The sequence below is a fragment of the Carcharodon carcharias genome, chromosome 7 (genome assembly GCF_017639515.1).
Source record: "Carcharodon carcharias isolate sCarCar2 chromosome 7, sCarCar2.pri, whole genome shotgun sequence".
NCBI lineage: Eukaryota > Metazoa > Chordata > Chondrichthyes > Lamniformes > Lamnidae > Carcharodon > Carcharodon carcharias.
The window spans coordinates 127,054,440-127,071,096 of NC_054473.1; the positions used below are offsets into that span (position 1 = coordinate 127,054,440).

The 16,657-nt window shown below is 41.2% G+C and overlaps 1 protein-coding gene across 1 annotated transcript in view; it reads left to right on the plus strand.

Moving 5' to 3' along the window:
• slc9a5 (solute carrier family 9 member A5) overlaps positions 1-16,657 on the plus strand; it is a 291,194-nt gene that overhangs the window by 183,576 nt on the left and 90,961 nt on the right. The window contains exons 8-9 of the mRNA XM_041191673.1: positions 7,154-7,243; positions 8,642-8,712. Coding sequence (XP_041047607.1) covers positions 7,154-7,243; positions 8,642-8,712 — 161 coding nt within the window. The remainder of the gene's footprint in view (positions 1-7,153; positions 7,244-8,641; positions 8,713-16,657) is intronic.

A 16,657-nucleotide genomic window follows, 5' to 3' on the forward strand; every position in this document is an offset into this window, starting at 1 on the left:
ATAATATAGATACCAGAACTGTTCACATTACTCCAAGCATGGTCTAACTTAGGTTTCACACAGCTTTGAGATAACTTCACTGCTTTTCAATTTTATCTCTCTGGTAATAAACCCCAATGCTTTGTGTGCTTTTTAATGGCCTGCACATCATCTTTTAATTATTTCTATATCTGTATCCCCAGATCCTTCTGCTCTTCTACCCCTATTTTCCAAGGAGTAGTCGCCTTATTCTCCCTGCTGGAATGGTCCACCTCCCATTTATCTGTATTGAAGTTCATTTGTCAATTACACACCCATTCTGCAAGTTTATTAATGTCTTCCTGCATTTTGTCGCTGTCGCTCTCTATATTAACCACAACCTCCATTTTGGTGTTGTCTGCAAATTTTGGAATTGCACTTCTGATTCCTGAGTTCCAATCTCTTATGTAAAGTAATCCCAGTACCGATCCTTGTGGAACATCACTTTCACTTCTTACCTTTTGCCAGTTTACGTAATTACCTATAACCCTTTTACTGTCTGCTTTCTGTTTTGTAGCCAGTGTGCTATTCATTCCATTCCTTTCCCCCTGCTGCAACATATTCTGACCTTAGTCACAAGTCTATCCTGTAGTAATTTACTGAAGGCCTTTTGCAAATCTAAATATATGACATCTATTACATTATCCTTATTTACTCTTTCTATTACTTCTCCAAAGAATTCAATAACGTTGGTCAAGCTAAGGTTTGAACTCCATGCTGACTATTCTTTAATAAATTTTCAGTTTCTAGATGTACAGTAGATACAGTTCTGTTCAAAGAGGATTACAGCTTTGGTTTCTCTTGCGTGACTACTTGGAGAAGCCTGTATATGTTAAAAGCTATCCTCATGGCCATACTTGGTGGTGGAATGGATGAGTCCCATTCAGAAAGAAGGACATTTAATTTTATAAGATACTTCTTTAAATACAGTACAATTCATTCTTTATGCTCTAGTATTGAGGTTTCTAACACATTTTGTCATTTTAACTCGAGAGTGAATTTATAAAATGAATTTGCATAATTTACCTTCAGTTATGGTTCCTCAACATTCTTATTAAACCTGAAGTTAGCTAATTAAGTACAAGCTTTTTGCTGCTTAACCACTTTTCCGAGAGATATGAGGATTCTCAGTAGAGCAGCAACAGGTTACACAATATTTCCATATCTAGAGGGTTAGAATGCAAGGTAGTAGAAGTCATGCTTCAGCTATACAAAATCCTGTTTAGACCCCACCAGGAGTACAGTGAGGCATCCTCGGCACCGCATCTTAGGAAGAATATTTTGGCTTTTGAGGGAGTGCAGAGTAGATTTACCAAAATGATACCTGGGCTGGATTTTCCCATCCTGAATTGGGACAGACTGGAGGCAGGACAGCAAAAAAAATGGCGCCAGTGGCCTGTGTGCTGGTCTGCCACCTCCTGTACCCTTCTAGCACAAAATATGAGGCACCCTTCATTTTGGAGAACCTTGGATTTGCTCTTCCCTGCACCCACCACTCCCAGTGGCGCTGTGGAGGCTTCAGAGCTGCCAGCCCTCTCATTGGGCTGGCATCATCAGGAGACTGCCTGCTCATGGATCTTAATTGGACGAGGGCCTGGAGACAGCCAATTAGGAGGCCACCTCTGGTAAAACCACCGAGGTGATCCTGCTGCCTGCCAGTGCAGGCTCATGACCCCATTTGTCTCAACATCCAGGTCCCAAAGTCCAAGGTAATATTCAGTCTGTTAACCTTGTTTCTCTCTTCACAGATGCTGCTGGACCTGCTAAGTGGTTCCAGCATTTTCTGTTTTTATTTCAGATTTCCAGAATTGGCCTTAGCTTGCTTCTGCTTTTATGCTATTTAGTTACAAGGATAAATGATTCACATCCTAAGAGATTAAGGCACAGAATTTCAGGGACCTGGGCAGAGTCATGAGACCTTTAAAAATGTCAGGCCAGGCAGGACCCAATTCCAGGATTCCCACCCCCCATACCTGTTTCTTGTCATTTTTGCCAGTGTGGGACAAGGGTGCGTTGCAGGTAGCCAGCCCGCACGCAGCACTCCCACTTTTGCCAGTACTTTTGCGGGACTGGGAATTTCAAACCCCCTGCAATTGTAATGGAGTTGGGCCCATTCCATAAGTAAGCATGGTTCACGGCATCTCAGAGGAGCCGTGAACCATGGGGAACTCTATTCCTGAGTCAGTAACCAAAAAGAACAGCCATTCAACATTCTCATTGAAATACATTGCTGTTGTTATCTTCTCATAAAGCTGTCAATCAAGCACAGCCATTCATAGTTTAAATTTAAGAAAACTTTTACCCACATCAGACCTCTAAACCTTGTGTAAATAAATACACAGGCATCAAAACAGCTACATCAAGGGAAGAATGACTTCTAATAAGGTAATTGAGATGCCAGTCAAACAAAACTATCGCTCCATTCTGTAAACTGTGTCAACATCATGTGCTGAGCTAAGTGGGTTTTCATTCTTAGAGTTCAGCCAGCCATTCGTAATGAGCCCACCTGGAAAAAGAGATGTCATGGCCATCTGTTCACCATATGGTTAATAGTTGTCACATGACGTAATTATGAATGCTTGGCTGAGCTCTTTTCTAGAGGCTGTAAACTGAGCACTTTTTCCAAGTATCTTTTCAGAGCGTTTTCTTATATTGTCAGTTTCCGGATCATTTCAAAGGCTTTCCAGATTTGGCAATGGCTCATTGGTTCTGTACAAAGTTGATAATGGGAGAGTGGGTATGGAGGGGGCATGGGGGGAATGGGTGGGAAGGCATGGGGGTGGCTGAGGGGATGAGAGGTTGAGGGCTTGACAGTTATGACTACAACTGGGCTGATATCTCAGTAAATGGAGGTGGGCATTTTAGCCTGCTGGCCTCACCATCCGCCTCCCTCCGTTGCCTCCTCAGGCTTGCCTCCAGAACAAGTGGGCCAGAATCCATCCCGCCTCAGCCCCCGAATGAAAATATAATGGATGGGGTCCTCCTTAAGAGAGGCAGATTTGTGGAGTCAGGCGCTTTGCTAACTCCCATTACATTTTCTTCACAAAAATCTAACCCTATATTTTAAGTGTACATTTACTCTTTTCAAGTTATTTTTTAGACATAAATAACATAACCTTGTGAGAGTTTAAAAAAAACCAAGATGTTAGCTGAGATGGCACAGATCACAAAGAGCCACTCCACAGTCACCTGAAATTGCACATTGTGAGAAATTCACAAAGGTAAAACCCATGTTAAATGTGGACATCATTTATAATGGGAAAATGTTGACAAAAATGTGATAACCAGAAGTCAGTTGGAAGTATGGTGGACTATACACACATAAAATAACCAATCCTCTGTGGTACCTGAGGAGGTAAGGCCTAGTGAAGCGTTCAAATTAAACAGGTTTAGAGGCCAAAAAGATAATTGAACCAGACTAGGAAAGAAGGGAGAGGAGAGAAGTGTTGGGGGGAGGGGCGGGGTGGGAGAAGGGTAGGGGAGAAAGGGAGGGGAATGGTGGGGAAGTAAAGGGGAGGAGAAGGGTGGGGGAGTAAAAGGAGGGGAAAGGTTGGGGGAGAAAGGGAGGGGAAAGGGTGAGGTAGGAAGGGAGGAAGGGCAAGGGAAAGAAGGGGGTAAAGGCTGGGGAGAGAAGTGGGGAGGGAAGGGAGAGAAAAGGGGGGCGAAATAAGGAGAGAAGAGAGAGGGATGGGGAGAGAAGGGGAGGGAAGAGAGAGAAAATGGGGAGGGTGAGGGAGAGAGGAGGTGAGGGGTGGGGTAGAGATGGGAGGGAAGGGAGAGAAAAGGAGGGAGGGAAGGGGCAGGGAAGTGGTTGGGGGATGAATGAGGGAGAGATGGGGGAAGAGGTGGGGAATGAAGCGGAGGGGGAGGGATGGGGAGAGAAGAGAAGGGGCGGGGGAGAGAAGGGGTGAGAGAGAGAAGGGGAGGGGGAGAGAAGGGGCGGGGGAGAGAAGGGGTGAGAGAGAGAAGGGGAGGGGGAGAGAAGGGGCGAGGGAGGGAGAGAAAGTGGGTGGGGGAGAGAACGTATGCATGGCTGAATAGTGGCTTGCCATAGGGCAGGATTGAAAAGTGCCTCTGTTGCGGGAGTGAAATGCAACTCAATGGGAATCAGCAAGACTGACAACTGTCTGTGAGCATGAGTTTGGAGAACAGGGGCTGAAAGTCACCTCACTGGGAGTGGGAGAGATTGAGGTTAAAGTACCTTAATGGAGATGATGGTGGCTGCAAGCTTCCTCAGTGGAGGCGGGGACAGGGAGGGTCAGAAGAGATGGAAATTTTCTCAGGATGAGGAGTAGAAATGAGGACTAGGAGACCCAGGCCTAGATAATACTAGAGATTACTGCAGAACAGACATCAAGGGAAGCTATCAAGACCTGTGTACCTGATAGATTAGATGCTGGACTAGTTGAGTGGGTGCTTTTCTTCAGCAATTGGCTGGGGGAGGGATATTCCCTCCACTGGCCATGTTTCAGTGGTTTCAATGACTGTGCTGGTGAACAGCACTTCAGAGCATTTAGCCTATTTGCATTTCAAGGAAGAGAACCACATCAAGCCTTGAAGATTAAGAGTACACGAGTTTAAATCTCAATGCAGTGATGTAAAAATATTGAATATATTAAAAATGTACTTAACTTCAATCTTCAGCTTGCCTATGCATATTTTCCAAATTGTGTTTTATTCCTGATATTCATCATTGAACAAAATAATCTGTAGAGTTAGTTGCTCCAAATATTGTGGATCTGTGCAGCAGGCTAATAAATCTCCATAGAAACGAACAAAAATAGCCATCTTGTATACTGCAATTAGCTCAGCAAACTAAAGGCGTTAATTAGATGATGGGAAGGGCAGATAAGCAAGTATCTGTGGATTTATTGTGCTATTAACTGTATGCAGAGCCAACCTTTGTTGAAAGTGAAATTTGCACCAAGCAGCCAAAAGCATTACTAAAGTTCCATTTGCATCAGAATTTTCTGAACAGACACAGCATAAAGCAGTCAGGTGTCTCCTGTCTGTTGTAATGCCCATTTGAAGGTCCTGTCACTGTGCAGATACACAAATGAGTCACTGAATGATTCAGTGATTAGTCAAAACTAAAATAGTCGCATGCTATGTGACTTAACGCACGATGACACTGAACACAAAAGAGATTCTGGATCTTGTGGGTTTTCTCCTCCCTTATACTGACCCATACTGGGTTACGGTTCCACAGCCACAGAAATCTTGTAGTAACTCGCCTAAGTGGCCACTGGAAGCATTTAAGCCCGAGACAGTGTCTGTTCAGCAAATGGAAGGTATCAAACCAAACCTGTTACCAATATTAATTAGACATCCACAAGTGTAGCTTTCTCGCAGGGGTCCAGGGTAGATAAAAAAAATTGGATATCTTGCTCAATATTTTTTGTGCCTTAACAAGCCCTCTGGCTCTGAGGCTAATTGTAATGCCCCCATCTGGTTGAGATCAGCCACCTCAACACAAACTAGAGATCAAAACAGAAGCCTCCTTGATTTCAATATGTCATTTACTCATTAAACCATCAATTTAACCCTGATGATTTTATTTTTGACTTAATAATGTCTAACCAGATGGTTGCCTATCATACCCGTCATTCGGAAAAGGTCTTCTGCACTTCCAAAATTTATGTTGTATTTAACAGCAGTAAAGCTGCACATTTTGCATGACTTTAACACAGTTTTAGTTTTGTAACAGCACAACACATATAATATGACTGTAGCCAAAGCACTTTCAGTTTAAGGTTCTGTGTTGGCTGTGAGACCAGCTCCAGGAAGTAATTTCACATCACTTGGGTGTTACACCAGCTGCATTATAACTACAAGCTTGGAATTTACAGCACATAAACAGGCCATAAAGCTCAACAGGCCTATTCCAGTATTTAGCTCCACATGAGCCTCCTACCATCTTTGTCTTTGAGCCTACCAGCATATCCTTCTATTCCTCTTTTCCCTCATGTTTATCTAGCTTCCACTTAAATGCATCTATTATATTCACCCAACGATACCATGTGGCAACTCAACTATTGCATTTGGCAGCGTGTTCCACATTCTCAGCGCTCTCTGAGTAAAGAAGTTTCTTTGAATTCCCTGAACATTGCAATTCTAAATTTTAAATGACGATTTTAATTGTTTAGAGGTTTCTGTTGTAAACTTCTAATCTTAATTGAGAGCAGACAAAATTGCCATCTCCTCAGTGACATATAAAAAAATCCACCATCAGCACGGTGCTGGTTAACAGGTAAATACAACAACTGTTTTCTCAATAATCTGACAGTGGTGAGAAGCTTGCAGTGTTCTTCTGGATTGTTAAATCACGCTAACTTAAAACAGGGACAAGCATCAAATGAGTATTTGCAGTGCAATTAAAGCATTTGTGATCATTAATGATTTGGATCTGAATCTGTCAGGAGCACAGCAGTGAGGTCTTTCCGTACTTAATATGCATTCACTTGGTCAGTGTGGAACTCGCTTCTTACAGTAACAGGCCACTTCAACATATGGATCCAAAAAATAGGATAGTCTTTCAATTTTAGTAATATGAGATGTGCACTTTCCCTGGAAGAAGTGACTAACTGCTGTAACATATCACTGAGTTAATCAGTTACACATCGTCACATCCAGATTCATGCCTGATGACTTTCCTCAGTTTCTGATTAAACTGGTCAGGGCATCTCACTTAGATAAATTAGAATAGAATAGAACAGAATTAGGGGACATAGGGATATCTCAGGAAGGTGTAGCTGAAACAGAAGATCAGCCATGATCTTATTGAATGGCTTGAAGGGGCCAAATAGCTTACTCCTTTCTTATGTTCTTATGCTTTTTTTGTTCAGAAGTAGTTACAGGATATCTGTGATACATGCACCAGGTGAACAACCCATTGTGTACAGTAAATTACCATTAAAAACTAAGGGGGTGAATTTGATCTTAGGTGACTACATTAAACAGGTGATAGTGAATCAGTAGTCAACAGAAAAGGAGGTCAGGTGGGTGTGAAATGGGTTGCGGATTCACTAGCACTTCTACAGAAGACTGATTTCACCCCCTTTAATTATTTTTTATCAACATTGTGTATACCCAAGCGTTTCCATTCAAACCCTTAGCTATATATTTTCTTTTCCAGGGACTGACCATTAAACCTCTTGTTAAATGGCTGAAAGTAAAAAGGAGTGATCATCATAAGCCAACACTTAATGAAGAGTTGCATGAACGTGTAGGTATACAGAACCTGGTCTGTTTTCTTCCAGGTACCTTACCGTTTTCTTGGTGTGAATTCAATTTGTCACCTGTTAATTTAAAATTAATACTTTTTCCTCTGTTGTGACAAGTGCATGCTCTCACAGTCACTGATTCACAACCCACAACCAGTGCATGTATGTTGGCAATGGGGAGCAGGAATTTTGTTCTGGGGTTGGGAACCTGGTGCCAGGATCAAATTCAGGTCCCAAACACATACCGTGTTGGAAACATTCACCTGACATGATTTCCAAAGAATTGGCCAATTAATGGACAGAGGGCACACTCCCCAATTAAGGACAGTGAGTGGGCTCCCGATTTTGTTCTTTGCAAAAATATACTTTATTCATAAAATATCTAAAAGAACACAACAAAACATTTCAAAATGGTCATTACAGAAAGTGCAATGATATTCAAATTTTCTACATATATCATATTGCACACTGAGATGCTCCAATACAATTGTGATACGTGTAGTGTATGCTGCATACATTCAATGTTAGTCATACAACCGGAGGGGTTCGGTACAATTTCCAGCCCCTCGGTGCACTGTGGCTGAAATCCCTTAGACAGTGACCTTTCCCCATTGTGGATCTGTCCCTCAGTACATAAGCCAGTGAAGGGTGGTTTTCTGTCCTCCAGGCTGCCCTGCCAGGTGAATAGAGAGTGCAGCAAGGAGCTTGCAGTAGGTTTGAGGCAGTTTGACAAGCATGAGGACCCTATCACCAAAAACCTGGCAACTGGAGGCGAATCCAAAGCCTGGAGTCTCGTCCTCCACAATAAGCCAAAACTTCAGTCATGTTTTTAATAAGGATTGGGTCACTTCCTTTTCCTCTGTTGTGTCCCCAGTCTAGTATAACTGAAAGGAGAAGACTTTGCAGTAGAGATTGGAATATTGAAATTTTGTATTTTTCAACACTGTGTTAGCAGTTCAGCTTTACCAGCTGGGGTGAATCCTGAACACGCATGCAATGGGGAATTCCAGATAAACGGAGGCCAAATACTTAATTACCTGCACGTAACGGCCATTAGTTGAAATCCAAAAACTAAGTTTTTCCATTTTGCAGTTAAACTGTTAACCAGAGCCTTCTCTGTCACTATGGGAACACTGTTAAACTAAAGTTGCCTTAGCATCTCATTTTTCTTTAATTTTACTTTATCTACATTTTGTTTCTAGTGAGTTTACAACAGGATTATTGGTATTTAAGACTGTTGCTCCTGAGTGTAGCAACTGTATCCTGCTTCTATGGTGATTCTCTGTGTTCTTTGGTCAGTCAGCTCATGCGCAATTCATTTTGATTTGTGACCATTTATTCATCAGCAGCAAGTTCATTCTTAGAAATCTGACACCACTTTTTGCTTCTTATTTTCAAAGGCTTTTGACCACATTCTGGCAGCTGTGGAAGACATTGTAGGTCACCATGGTTACCATTACTGGAGAGACAAGTGAGTAACAAACTAAGCACCTAATTTACATGAATTTCTATTCAGTTAAACCAAGTAAGGAAAGATGGCTACATGAATGTTTTGGAATTATTTTTCCTATAAATCATAATTTATAATAAATTATTGTTTTGTGGAGATCTCTTGTAGACTGAGGGTGCGACAGAACTGCATTGCTTTCAATTCAGCATTTTCATTGCACCATCATTATTTCTCTGAGATGGATTTCTCATATAATTATCTTTTTGCTAATGTTATCTACGCTGTGTGTGTAAAGATGTCTAATTCTTAACTTTCAAATTTATGAAACAAACATATGTCTTACTCTGGATTGCAATGTTTCCACAACTGAATATATCATTTGCTATTTGTGTAACTAATTGTTTAAGAAATAAGTACTTTAAAAAAAATAAAATTTTTAGTTATAGCATAGACAAGTGATCTTCCTATTAAAGGATCAATTCCTATTAATGTGCCATTTTTTTTCTTTCAGGGTCAAAGCATTTCTCCTAAGGAGAGTAGACAAAAGACTTGCTTTGATTAAGTTTTCACAATCTCCCAAAGCCCTTCATAGCAAATGAATTGCTTTTGAATTGTAGTCACAGTCACTGTTGTAATGTAGTCAAACATTGTCGTAACTTAGGGAAAAATTGTTTTGAGAAAATCTCTGTCCGTTGCAGGGGGTGATGAAAAGGAACCTGCTGAGCACAATTTTGTAAAACGCAGTTATTCCAGGACACACACATTCCTGAAAGAAGCAAGAATGGTCCAGACATACAGATGGTAGTCTGTCTACTTCTTAACAAGAAGGTTCCTGGATTGGGAGTCATAAGTGGCAGTATTTGAATCTGCTTCTCGCAGGAAGATATCTCTTGTCAGCTGCTCACTGAGCAGTTAGACCAATCTTCTGGTGCAGCTGAGGTCTTTCATTTGGATAAATAGCATCATTTAATTCACCATGTTACAATCAAATCCCCTCTTGAATAGCTGTGGAGTGTTGCCAATGGCAAAATCTGAGGTTGAAGCTAATTTGAAGACTATCCAATGCTTTCAATAGGACAAAGGCATGTGGTAGTTAAGAAGCTGTCAAGGACAGAAAATGAGGCCAAAACATTTTCTCATTTTGGATAAGACTTGCCCTCTCAGGTGATCGTAAAAAAACCATGACACTGTTCAAAGAAGAGTAAGGGAGTTTTCCCCAGTGGCTTAGCCAACATTCATCCCTGAACCAACATCACTAAAACAGATCATCTGGTCATTGCTATTTGTGGGAGTTTGCTGTGCACAAAATGGCTGCTGTGTTTCCTACATGAAAAGAGTGACTACGCTTCAAAAATAAATAATTGACTGTAAAATATTTTGGGATGTCCTGAGGTTATGAATGGTGCTTTATAAATGCAAGTTTTTCATTCTGCATTGTGAACGTGTATCCAGCTAGACTGAAAATTTCTACAGGCAGAGAGCTGGTCAGGGGCCCAAATACTGTAAAGGGTTAACATCAGGAGCACATGTGCTAATGTAATGAGGATGTAGCACCACATGTTGGAGTAACAGAGATCTGGAGGAAGGAGAAGTTCCAACCTTGTGCAGAGGTCTTAATAAGTATATAGCAGCTGTAAGTAGAGAGTTATGGTTTTCACAAACCCCATTAAGCAGCTTACTTGGAGAAAGTAGACAATCTCCAAAGAACCCCATCACAAAACATGGTGGCAGCGGACAGCAAGTAAAAGACCCAGAAAATACTCGAAGAAGCAATTACAGACTTGGCATGTCAAGAGATCCTTAAAAGAAGAATGAAAGGAGCAGATTCAAAGCTCACCAAGAGTCAGAGTATTGCAGATGTAGCAGATGCAAGCTGAGACACAGACCTGGAGTCTGGACAGCAGTGAGCACAGACCAGAAATGACAAGCAACACCAGTGAAGTAGCACCTATTCCAGGGCTTGGTAAATTAATGGAATTCATACTACCACTCATGGAACCATTCTGGAGTGTTGAAGGCTCACAACAGGGCTCAGCACTGGGACAACTGGAAAAAGAGGTTTTCCAGATATCGAACTGCTTCTGGTCTGCACAAAAAAGAACAAAAGGATCTTTATACAGTGGGAGTTATTGCTGACAACATAATAGCGAGGCAGGGAGTCAATGAGACTTCAACTTTTTATGAAGGAGTCCTGCAAGCATTTGATTCACAAAAATGTAATCATAGAAAGGGCAAAATTTAACAAGTGGAAACAAAAGCCAGGCAAGAGCATGGATTCGTTCATCAACGATCTATACAAGCTAGTAGAAACAAAATTGCGACTATGGAAGTTTAAGGAAGAATTGATTCATGATTGTATAGTTTTGAGGTCTTAGATGATGCTGTATCGGATCTCTTGCAGACAAGAGAGGATTTAACTCTAATAAAGGCAGTACAAATCATGAGGCAAACTGAGCTTAGAGAGCAAAATAGAGCATTTGTTTGCAAGGAAGTTGAGATCCCATGGAAACAAATGAGCGAGGCTGTTCAGTGTACAGGCCAAAAGAGGGAAAACGCACCAAAGCAGAAGCCCGCGAAAGAGGAAAAGACACACTAACCGCCATCTTGAAATGCTCTCTGTGTAGCGGGGAAAACCTGCACAAACGGGAAGAATGCCCAGCAAGGGGAGCAGAATGCCATAACTGTGGCAAAATAGGACATTTTAAAATTGTCTACTGCTCTAAAACATGGTCTGGTTAGGAAGGAAAAAAAATGAAAGCCAAGCCATGTAAAAGAAGTGGAAGAACCACAGAAAAAGGAAATAACTTTCCTAGGTGAAGTAATTGAAATAGGAAATGAATACTGGAGTATTAAACTCTAAGTGGATGGACACCCCACAGACTTTAAAATTAGACACAGAGGCAGGTGTTTCTGTCTTATCTGACAGAGTAAAATGGCTTACGTACATTACACGACAACTTTCATCTATCGAGTTACAGGGTCCAGTGGGACTACGTGGAAAAATTGAAGTACAAGGATAGAGAAGCAATTGAACATTGTATGTCATCCAGGATCAAGAATCTTCTTTACCAAGCAGGAAGGCATACTTAAAATTGAAGCTAATCTATAAAGTTGATGGAGTTGCTTACAAGCATTGCAGCCGTGCAATTCGGAATGAATTAACAAGATTATTTACAAACTTGGGAATACTGAAGATGGAGTACCATATTGCCCTAAGAGCTGATGCTAAACCAATTTTGCCTCTTCACACCAAGGAAAGGCCCTCACCCACTCTTGGACAAAGTCAAGTGTGAAATTGAAAAGATGCAACAACAAGAAGTTACATCACTGATCCCATGCCAACATAATGGTAAAAACAAAAATAAAAACAAAAAAACTGCGGATGCTGGAAATCCAAAACAAAAACAGAATTACCTGGAAAAACTCAGCAGGTCTGGCAGCATCTTCTCCGCCGATGCTGCCAGACCTGCTGAGTTTTTCCAACATAATGGTGTTCAGGAATAGTCACTGTCCCAAAGCCAAATGGCTCCACAAGAATCTGCATGGATTTAACTCAATTAAACTAAACAGTGGAATGTGAGACCTACCCGATGCCTCAGTGGATGAAAGTCTTGCCAAACTAGCATACTAAAAGACAATTCACCAAGTTAGATGAAGAACAGTGGATTTTGGCAGTTTCCTCTGGGCAAAGAATCCAAATTGCTGACCACTTTTATAATACCATTTGGTCATTATTGCTTTAATACCATTTGGAATTGTGTTTGCTCCTGAAATTTTCCAAAGAACAATGTCTCAAACCCTAGAAAGCATGGAAGGAGTAATATGCCATATGGATGAGATACTTGTACATGGCTCCACAAGAGAAGAGCATGATCGTAGACTCAGAGCAGCCCTGAAAGGTTTATTGGATGCAGGCCTAACATTGAATGAAAAATGTGGGTCTGCTAAACCTATCATTAAATTTCTGGGTCATATCGTACAAGCCTCTGGAATAACAGTCGAACCACAAAAAACAAAGGTGTCAGAGAGTTTCCACAACCTAGGAACATTACTGACCTTCAGATCTTCCTCAGGACGGTCAACCAAGTAGGCAGGTTCTCACCAAATTTGGCAGGTCAATGAGCTTTTGAGACAATTGTTGAGACACGGTCAACAATGGTGCTGAAACGTGGACCAGCAAAATGCTTTTGAGAAAATCAAACATCTTTTAATTTCCCCTGTCACTTTGGCATATTACGACCCAGAACCATTGACCATAATAGCAGCAGGTGCACCGTCTACAGGTCTAGGTGAAGTATTATTCCAAGTACAGAGAGACAGTAAACATAGACCAATTTATCACTCACAGACACAGAGAAAAGATATGCTACAATTGAGGAGGAAACATTGGCAGCAACATGGACATGCAAGAAATTCTCGGACTATGTGATGGAATTATGTTTCAAAATTGAATTCAACCATAAGCCACTAGACGCCGCCGGTGCTTCAGATTGAGATTAATGAGATATGACTCCATAGCAGTGTATGTTCAAGAAAGTACCAGATGGCAGCAGATACACTATCGAGGATACCAGTTGAAATAGCAAATTTAGAGGATTTGCGTTTCATCGTGGAGGTAGAAGCATAAATATCTCTCATTACTCAACACCTGCTGCAAAGAAGTTGCAGGAGATAAAACAAGCACAGCAGCAAGATGACAAATGTGCCCAGATAAGAAAATACTGTCTGCAAGGACAGCCAGACTATACTCCTAACAATCCAGTACTACGGCAGCACTTCAAAGAAAGCAGCACAGAATCATTGATAATCCCTTACTATTTAATGATGGAATAGTCATTCCGAGAACACTTTTTCTTGATGCTCTTCAAAGACTTCACAAAGAGATAGCAATCAGCCTGGTGGCTAGGCATTACTTTTTCTGAAGAAGAAATGATTTCAAATTGCTTTACAGGTGCAGTGAACAGCCAAGAGCAAGAGAAACCACCATCACCTTATACTTTTCCATCAAGGCCAAGGGAACTCCTGAGAATGGATGTATTTGATTTTAAAGACAAGAAATTCAATATTGTCATTGATTACTCTTCAAGGTGGATTGAAGTGAATGGACTGCACAGCATCACGGCAGAAGCAGTCATTCACTCACTGAAGAGAATTTATGCAACACCCGGCATGTAGGAAGATGTATATAATAGAGATAAAGACTTGGGGGAGATATAAAGTAAAGGGTTAACATCAGAAGCACACATGATGCTGATGTAATGATGACGTAACACCACATGATGGCACAACAGAGATTTGGAGGAAGAAGAAGTATCAACCTTGTGTAGAGGTCTTAGTATGTATATAGTAGCTGTAAATAAAGAGTTATGATTATCACAATCCATAGGGGAAAATTTTTTCTCCGTCAGAGGGGTTGAGCAGAAGCAGGCGCGGGCGCACACGCAACCGATTGCCGCCTGCAATCGCTGCGCGCCACCATTTTATGTGGCAGGCCAATTAAGGCTGAGCGCTCCATGTGCGGGCGGGGGAGGAGGCTGAGTCAGGGCCTCCGCTCTTCCACGCATGTGCGTGACAGAGTGCAGAAATCTGTTCAGAGATTAGTTTGATTATTATTGTTTGAAATAAAGAAAAAAAAATTCAGACATGTCCCCTCATGTGACAGTGTCACATGAGCTGGGACATGTCACTGATTTTTAATAAAAATTTTCATTGGATTTATAAAGCTTTCATGAAACATCATCCTGCCCATAGATGAGGTTTCATGATAAATGCGAAGGCTGCCCGGGCTCTTCACCTGCCCGCCAACCTTAAGGTTGGATGAGCAGCTATGTTAATTATTTTAATTGGTATTTAAATGTCCTTAATAGGCCTTTGACAGTTCGGCGGGCGTGCAGCTGACTCCTCTATGCACCCGCCTAACTGAAGATCTGAATGACGCACGGTGACGTCGGGACACACACCCGACATCACCACACGTCATTTTATATGTCGTCGAGCGGGGCCTGCCCCCGCACGCTGACCAGATGATTCAGGCCATAGTTTTAAGCAGCTTACTTGAGGAAAGTTGACCAGCCTCAAAGAACCCCATCTAGACTCCAAGCACATGATGAAACAATTTCCATATCTTCCCGTTCCAGAATACAGTGTCAATATGCAAATACTTAGAAGAAAAATGCCCCCCCTCCCCCCACCAGTCCATTCCCCATCATTGAATACATTTAAAGCTCAGATAGACATATTTTTGGTCTCTCAAGGAATTAAGGGATGTGGGGAGTAGGCAGGAAAATGCAGTTGAAGTTCAAGATTAGCCATGATCATATTGAATGGCGCAGCAGGCTCAATGGGCCATGTAGTCTGTTCCTGCTCCTATTTCCTATGTTCTACGTGGGGCGAGTGATCTTCTCTGTCAGATTACTGCAAAATGATAGAGGGAGGGATGAAAGTCTATCCTCTTTCTCAGCAGTTCACTTTGCATGTAAACATACCAGCTTTCTTAAGGTTGTTATTAAATATACAATAGAGAATATATTGCAGATAAATGTAGGCCTGCAATATGTATAACTGGGTCATAACCGTTTGGTTGATAAATTATTACTACTTTGTCCCTCCAGCTTTTAGGTACTGCTATATTGCTTTGAACTTTATTACAGAATAATTATACAGCAAAGTATAACACAGGGCGTAATAGCTTTAACCAAGAATAGATTACTTTAAAACAGGAAAAGCAGCAAGTCTAAAAATTACTGTTGCCAATATGTTCATTCCTTCATCTATTATTTTAACACAGACATTTATCAATTTATTTTCAATAAGTTAACAGATCCACTAAAGTGCATTATAAGAATTCAATAAGCATTTTTAATTAATAATACCAACAATAATCTACATAATTCTAAACACATGACTTTCACAATATCTAATTACCTTTAAATATTTGTGTATCATATGTATGAAGATTCATTCAGCCCTAATAAACCATAATATGGGGTTACACATCAAATTGCATTTGGGATTACATATCCCCTGCTCCTATTAAAATGTATTACAGATTTACATATTGCTCAGTTCTATTAGAAGATTGTATTTTTGTAGCACCTTTAACATAATAAATGATCCTAAAGTGCTTCTCAGGAGTTGAAGACATGGCTGCCAATAGTAGAGTGATTAAAATCGCAGATACTCAAGAGGTCAGATTGGAGGATTGCTGATGTCTCAGTGAGTTGTGGGGCTGGAGGAGATTACAGAGATAGGGAAGGACAAGGCCATGGAAGGATATGAAAACAATCTTGAAAGTTTTAATATCAGGCTGTTGTTTAACTAAGAGTCAACATAGGTCAGCGAGCTCGGGGGTGATGGGAGCAAAGGACTTGGTGCAAGCTAAGACACAGGGTTTTGGATGTCCTTGAGTTTATGGAGGGAAGAAAGTTAGGAGCTGGCCAGGCACGAATTGGATAATCAAGTCTAGAGGTAAGAAAGACATGAATGATGGCTTCAACAGCCGATAAGCTGAGACAGGGGCCAAGTCGGACGATATTACGTGAGATGGAAGTAGGAAGACTTAATGATAGCATGAATATGTGATCAGAGGCTCATTTTGGTGCCAAGTGTGACCCTAGTCTCAGACAGGTGCCAGGGAGAAGTTTTAGCTTAGTGGCTAGGAAACAAAGATTATGGTGGGGACCAAAATAAAACTGGTTTCAGTCAACCCAATATTTGATTGGAGGAAATTTCTGCTCATCCAGAACCAGATTTGGACAAACAATCTGACAATGCAGAGATAGTAGAAGAGTCAAGAGAGCTGACAGTAAGGTAGAAACAGCTGTCATCAGCGTACATGAAGAAACTGATGGTGTATTTTTGGATGATGTCAAGGGACAAAAGTAAGAGGGAACCAAGGAAAGATCATTGGGGGTCACCAGAAGTAACATAGCAAGAGAGGAAAGAGGTATCATTGCAAGTGGTTCTA